Raw genomic sequence first — 7,421 nt, 5'->3', positions numbered from 1 at the left:
TCCTCGAGGAATGCGAGAATGCCCCGAGAAAGCTCGCGACTCTGCTGTCATCGGAGGGAAATTTCCTGAGGAATTGTGGAGGAAGAGGCGGTTGGCTATGCTCATGCCGAGTCACGCGGGTCAGACTAGAGGTCCCACCCGCGGGGAAAAATTTAAAAACCTGTCCCGCTGATGACGGTTTCTAAAGAACGTTTCCACTCGTGTGCCGGTGACCGGGTGACGAATCGGCCGGCCGGACTAGCCAATAAGCCACCTGCTCGGCCGGGTCGCCAGAGCCCTAGACAACCGAGTGGACACAAACGACCATAAATGAGGCTCCCTGTCCTGTGGTCGCGGACGCGCGCGGACGTCGTGGATTTGGGAGCGCATCCGGCTGCTAGCCAACCGAATCCTCGACCTCGTTCCCGCCTGGTATCGACGGGCCATCTCGTTTTCTAGGTATGACAAACTGCGCGCCAAAGCACCGCATTATGGTAAGTACGCTACACTCGGCAGACCCTTGGGGAACTAGAAGGTAGAGAGCCGGCCGGCCGGACAGGGTCGGGGTCAGATCACGACTGGTGAGGCGGCGGTCGGCGGGAGGCGGAGGGTGAGGCCGGTGGGCCAGACCCTCCGCCCCGGCAGGGTTCGCCTCGCCGAGTCCTGATCAAAGCTGGGCCTGCCGGCGGCCGGCCGGCCTCCAGGGCGTCGACGGCGTGCTCAGCCGCTGAGGCCCGGCAGGTGCGCGTTGTACGCCATCTGCTGCGCCGCCAGGGCGGGGTTGCCGAGGCCGGGGTTGGCCAGGACGGGGTTGGCCGCCGTGGGGCTGGCGTCGGCACTGCGCTTGCCCCACCAGCCGCCCCAGCCGCCGTGCGAGGACTCCGCCGTGGGCTCCACGCCCTTGTGGTAGCCGTGGTGGTCGCCGTGGCCGAGCAGGCCGCCTAGGCCGTCGTGGTAGTGGTCCGTCTCGTCGTAGTGGTGCTGGTGCTGGGCGTGCTCGTAGTACACCACGGCCTGCGGGAACGAGAACACGTTAGCATCTGTCGTAGCGCCTGCGGAGCGCGGCCTAGGCCAACCCGCCGTACACGGGCGTCGCCCCGCGGCCTACCTCGCATTACCATTACCATTACGGGCTAGGCCGCCCTCTCCCTCCCACCACACTGCTAATTGGCAGCGTCTCGCTCTTTGATCGGAGAGGCACGCGAAAGTGGTGCAGTAGCGTGTTGCCACTGTTGCTTTCTGCGAAGCGACTAAAGCGATCAACGTATTCAGATGATGCAGCAGAGCGATGCACGCGCCGCCGGTAGATTACCTCGCGACTTGGATGTAGTCGGTGCCAGTCCACGCCAGGCGCTATTTTCTCTCCTAAGCCGGCTTTAAATCCCTCCTCGATCGCCGGCTCGCGTACCACTGTTAATTGCTCATCCCCGGCCCCGCTCTCGGCGAGAAGAAACTATGGAGTCCTTCGCGCCGAGCTCACAGTGCACTCACCTTCTTCTCCTCCTTCTTGTGCTTCCACTCGACCCACAGGTAGTACTTCTTGATGAGCAGGATCATGAAGGTGATGGCCACGAGCTTGGCCTGGAAGAGCGTCTGCAGCATGAACATGAGGAACACCATCTTGAGCTTCACCACGACTATCAGCACGATCAGCTTGATCAGCTTGATCAGCTTGTGGATCTTCTTCTTCAGCTTGTGTCCTCGGCCTGTGCGGAACACACGAAAAAGGCAAGTTTTAAACCAAGTGCCAGACAGACAGACAGACAGACAGGCATAAACCGCAAGTGTTTGCTTTCGATTCTGCGTGTATTGTCGGCTCGTGACAATTGCGTCGGGCCTGCCGATCCACAATGCGAATGGTTTGTGCCAACATTGTGCACCTCCTTTCCCTGCCGAGGGCCCACGTAGGCCAGAGAGAGAGGGGGTCCCAATAAAGCGGTCGCATGGCCAAGTCGACAACGGCATCGGCCGGACCATTAAACACTCCACGCCTCGGCCCAAAAACACGGGGCCAGATTTCGAGGGAGCAGTTTGCAGGGGCACCAGGAGGTCAGCGGCGGTCCCGCGCAGTGAAAGTCTCTCCCCCCTCCCTCTCCCCTCCCCCCGCGGCGCGGCATGCATGTGGAGCGGTATCGGCGCCGTCCGGTAGTCCGGGAAGAGACCGGACTCGAACAGGATCGCCAAGGGAATCGGCGGGAAGGGAAGTAAAAGCCGTTTTCTTTATTGTTTTCCAGTCAGGCGCGCTGCTAGAGTCGCGATTTGACAGTGCCGGGTGCCGTAGGTGTCATTTGTCTGAGGCGACGCGTCGTTCACGGCTTTGGGGCGCGGCCGCGCGCCGGCATGGTGACCTCTGCCCGAACGCCACGCGACAGAACGTGCATTGCATCGACGAAAAAAGTAGAGAGAGTGATTTACGGGCTTCCCCTGGCTTGGCCTGGAGCTTGGCCGGGTCAGAGAGGAACCACTCGGAGTGACACTCGTCCCGGTGACTCATTATGGAGATCAGCAGGTTCGCCAACAGCGCCCAGACAAAACAACAGTCTGCCTCCTTTTCTTTTCACTCTGAAAAAAAAAAATTGCATACTTTTTTTTTTATAGAAAGCCTTTTGTAAATTATTTTGTAGCTTTTTCGTTGCAGAACGAGAGTGAGCATAAATGCACGGATTCGTGCGCAACAAGGTGCTGCATGACGATGCACATTGTCATGCTTAGTTACGCGCGAATGCGTGCGTTCCAAAACGGACGCGCACTGGGAAGGCGTTGACACCGCGTTCGCCGCCATAATCGGTTCTCGCCACTTAATTCGAGGGTCCCGCCGTCGGGCCGCTGGCGTGACACGGTTAGGCCAGCTGCAGTGGCCGCTGCGTGCGCCTTGTCAGCGCTGTCATCGGAAGCCAAGAGTCCCGAGTCATTATCCACTCGGCTCGACAAGCATCGGCAAAATGAAAGGGTTCGGACGATGAAAGTGAGTGCGTCGGTGCTGAAAGGGCTGCCAACCTGCCGGCCCGACAGCGTGAAACAGCAGGGCACCCCTGCGCGCCTGGAGGGGTCATTCTCGGTTAGGTGGGGTTAGGCCACGCACCACCGAGTGTCTTGCCTGGCGAATCTGGTCCACAGTACTGTACAGAGGACCCGGACGAACGCGGGCCGACTGGGCAGGAACTGGTTCCGGTACGCTTTAGCTAGCTTTAGCACGCAAATACACGCGCCTATAAATTTGGCCGGTCGCCAAGCATGACGACTGCATAAGTCCGATTCGTGACACATATAGAGCGGCCTGCTGTATGAGGCAGGGGCCCCGCCCCCCTCGCTAGGCAGTGCCCGGCAGTGGGCCGTCTGTCCGTCCCGATCACAGCCGATCGGGGACCGGGGGACGGACTGCCGATCCGATTAGCGACGATCGGATGCGTCGAAACCCGCCATCTAGTCACACGGAGGCTCGGAGAGAGCAGGAGAAGAAACCACACAAAAAGGACTGGGGCCCAGTAGGGCCGGCGCTGATTGACAGACACAGTAAAAAAATAATTTTTAAAATCGGACTTTGGTGTTTTTGATTTAAAATGGAAGGGAACGCGAGGGATCGGCAGCACGTGATGAGAGTGACCGGAACCGCGGCTCGCTGGGCGTGTTCTGAGGCGTTCCCATCGGGGCCGCCTTGGCAGGTCGGCAAGGCGGTGACCAGGGGAGACCAGGAGGAGACCAGGGCAGCAGGAAAAGGCCAAGGCCGGTTTCCGCCCTATAGCCTCGCTAAGGAATGCACCTTCACTCCCTACCGCGTCCAACAAAAACAACAACAAAAACATTTAAAGGTGTCCCCATGACGGGTATGAACACCTTCCCTGCGAAAAAGCAGCCTCCCACCCGCGAGCACAGCTCGTCACTTGCAGTAAACTGATATGGCGGTTCACTTTCCAGGTTCGCGGACGCATCTCGGGACGCACTCCACGGCGTACTTTTACCGCAAAACCTCTTTGGCAGCGCGTCTACAATCACCGAAGAGAGGGTGCGGGTTGCCAACCTAGCCTAACCTCAAAAACGCCTTGAAAGGGATACGTGCCAATAAGTGGCACACGGCTTTCCAGGAACTCCCAGGACCAAGGGCGCTTGTCCTTGACTGGCCACCGTGGCCTAGACCAGAGGCTAGACGCCGAGTCCTAGACAAGCTGCTGGTCCTGACCACGCACGCGGAGTTTGGGAAGCAGATCGGGCTAACGGGTCAGCCGGGCCCACCTAATGGGGCCGAAGTGGCAAGAGGCAAAAATTGAGGGCTCGGCTCGGCACGGCTCGGCTAGACGGTCGTCGGCGTGGTCCGGCTGAACTGCCGCCATCCGGCTGACCCAGCCTCCGGCATGAATAAATTTCGGTGTCGCTGCGCTTCACAAGCGCGCCAGTCGTTTCCCGTTGACATCAGCAAGGTGGTTTCTTTTCAAGATAAAGGTTAGGCGCAGACATGCGTGTCGAATATTGTTCCAACTTTCAATTAGACGGCAGCAAACGGGTTAATCAACGGCAGGGGATTGGTTGTTCTCGCAGCGTGGGACCTAACCTGACCTATCCTAACCCAACCCCGTCTCGCAGCTAATTACTTTCCGCGATTGATGTTGTTACTGCACCGCGATAATGCGAGCGTAATTCGGCTGCAGTGCGGCGGCCGTGCCGTGAATGAAAGTGGCTGCGAGTATCGGCCGGCAATCTGCCGACGCACCGTGCCGCACTCCCGGCGGGCTGCGTCCCAACGGAGCGCCCGTCTTACACTCACGGCGCGTCCCGTTAGGACCGCGAGGGTTCGAGAGAGACAGAGGCACTGAAGCAGTCCGCGCAGGAGGACGAACAGAGGCGAGCTGAATCACAGACAGCAGCGACGCGTGCCGCGAGAGAGACGGAGTGTAAACACGTCGCGTGTCGCGTCCAGTTCCCGCCGCCAGGCCGTGCAAAGCCTGCGCCGAAGCGGTTTCCATTTCTCCTTTGTTATTTCACACATTGCATCTGGAGACACTGCGCCTTTCGAATGAGGGAAAGGGACGTTGCCCCGCGAGGACGTGACAGCAGCAGGGCCAGCCCGCATTCGAGATAGCCCAGTCCGGTTACATGCTTCACAGCCGGGCCGGAAGTAGCCGCCTGTGACGTTGTCACCGGATCAGGGGCCTTATAGGACTAACCTTGAACCAGAAAATTCTCTCCTCCTACAGCTGACTCTAGTCAGTTCGTTATTTCGCAGCCCCAGCGGCCCCTGGGTCCACTGCAAGTGCCACCGTTTTCGCGGTGAATCACAAAGTTGCATAATTTATGCACGCGCCCCGTGCCTAGTGACCACGGTGGCCGGGGCGGTGGCCGGGGCGGTGGCCCGGTGAGAGTAACATGCTGTGCTGAACCGGGCCGAACCAGAGCGCATCCATCGCGCATCTCCTTTTCCTTTCGAGTGCGTGGCGTGCGTCTCAGTGCGTCTCCGCCTCCAGCCGCCTCCGCCAGCCTCGCCGCGCCGAGGAGTCAAATGGCGCTCGGACCGTTCCCGCCAAGCCACGCCGGCCACGCTGGCTACGCCGCCGGTCGGCGCGGGGCGAGCTTGGCCGCACGAGATCGGCAGCGCTCGTCCAACAGTGAAAATGCATGAATGAATGAATTAATGAATGAGTTAATGTTTGAACGATGAAGGAGTGAGTGAATGACTGAGCGATTGCGGCTTGGTTAGACAGGCAGGCTTCCAGCTGCGCGTGCCGCAGATGCTAGGGAGGCTGCAGCGACCAGTGCGAGCGCCACCAACTTGAAAATAATTGAGGAGTGTCGCACAGGAGTCGGCACCCTTAGCAAGGGCATTTATCTGCGCCATTCCGGACTGGGTCGCAGAAACGGAACGGGAGCGGTCGAAAGTGCGCGAGCCAAGGCCTGGGCTGGGCTAGCCAGCAGGTTTCTGCAGGTTTCTGCTGCAGCCTGGTCGCCCTTCTCTTCCCAAACGGAACTACACGGGCAGCGGAATGACTTGGACTGCCATAAGCAGGGACTGGCGATACTCGTCATGCCGTTCTGACATAAGCCGGCGCGATCGGCGGTCAAGGTCAGTCAAGGTCGAGTAATCCCATCGACACTGCACTGGGTAGTGGCGCTACCAACGGGAGCATCACTTTCCCGCCGTGAGCGCCGCCGCGCGCTGGCAGTGTAGCCAACTGCACGCGGGACCGGTCTGGCCGGGGGACGGGCACGCGGTGGCAAACGGCTGCAAAACGGATCACGCCCGGACCTTCGGAACCAGAACTAGCAGAACTAGGTGGCGGGTGGAGATGCGCGTGACCTATTCCGGGGAGTATGGGCCGTTGGCTTGCTGGCTGCTGTCAGGGTGGTGACCTTGGGCAACCCTGCTGGCTCTCTCTGGGTGCGCCCGGATGCATCGCTGTGGCGCCGTTTAACCGGGTCGTATCTCTGGACTGGTTCGCGGTAGCTTGTCCCGTGCATTCGCACAGCGCACGGTCGGCGAAACTGCAGGAAAAGCCGTATACTCACTGTTTGAGATGTCCTTGTCTTCCTTGCTGTCCGGGACGATGGTGTTGAACACCTCCTCGACCACCTTCATCATGGACTCCTTGTCATTGGCCGACGACTCAAGGGACCGCGCCACGCTGGCGCGCTGGTCGCCGATCAGCTGCTCGCGGTACCTGCCAAATAACGGTTTGCAATTGATCCACGAAGCGGAAGAAGGGGTTAAGTCGAGTTGATTCAGTGACCTCTTATCAGTCTATCAAGTAAACATGAGCGAAAATTTGGTCCTAAAATAAGTGTGGTGAGACACATCCCATTCTCTTGCATCTATTTTTAGATGACATTCCCCACCTGTTCTTCCACCTGCAGGGCTTAGGCCTTGCTAGAGTGCAAGGATTTAACTCGACTTACCCCCTTCTTCCGCTTCCTGGATCAATTAAAAGCAAACTGAAAACGGACATCTGTTGCAAGATCAACGGCGTAGCCGCGCGTGTAACGCAGTCAGCTTGTGATGAAAGGGTTCCCGGTTCGAATCAGCACTTTTCTTGCATGTTTACATTTTTTCCTATCCTGCGGAGGCCGCATGCATGAACCACCGAGCGGAACAACCCCCCCCCTCTCTCTCTCTCTTTCTCTCTTCTCTCTCTCTCTCTCTCTCTCTCTCTCTCTCTCTCTCTCTCTCTCTCTCTCTCTCTCTCTCATTCTGCGCGGCTCTCTCCAATCAACACTCGCCCAAATCCTTCCGGTCCACAGCGGAAACCTGGAGATCGCCGGTTCCCGCCCGATCAGCCAACATGTGGTCTGGCCTGTGGCAGCCACTGGCCCTCCCGGCGGCGGCCCCATTCCTCGGTTATAATCAGACAGCCGAATTGCCTGGAATCCCGTTAAACTGGGTAAACTGCCTTGGCCAAGGCCTTGGCGGGCTGTCCACAATCGCAGTGCCGAATCTTACCTCATTGCCCGGGCTTGCA

The 7,421-nt window shown here is 59.0% G+C and overlaps 1 protein-coding gene across 1 annotated transcript in view; it reads right to left on the bottom strand.

Moving 5' to 3' along the window:
• Positions 1–699: 699 nt before the first annotated feature.
• The window catches only part of LOC117654423, a gene marked incomplete at its 5' end in the record, with an annotated part of 6,813 nt that continues 91 nt past the window's right edge, over positions 700–7,421 (bottom strand). Inside the window, 4 exons of the mRNA XM_034401046.1 lie at positions 700–993; positions 1,471–1,685; positions 6,475–6,626; positions 7,403–7,421. The exon at positions 7,403–7,421 is cut by the window's right edge and continues 91 nt beyond it. Of these exons, the coding sequence (XP_034256937.1) occupies positions 700–993; positions 1,471–1,685; positions 6,475–6,626; positions 7,403–7,421 (680 nt within the window). The remainder of the gene's footprint in view (positions 994–1,470; positions 1,686–6,474; positions 6,627–7,402) is intronic.

The sequence above is a fragment of the Thrips palmi genome, unplaced genomic scaffold (assembly GCF_012932325.1).
Source record: "Thrips palmi isolate BJ-2018 unplaced genomic scaffold, TpBJ-2018v1 HiC_scaffold_10, whole genome shotgun sequence".
Taxonomy (NCBI): domain Eukaryota; kingdom Metazoa; phylum Arthropoda; class Insecta; order Thysanoptera; family Thripidae; genus Thrips; species Thrips palmi.
The sequence above is the reverse complement of the archived record's forward strand: the minus strand, read 5'-3'. Positions and strand labels throughout refer to the sequence as shown.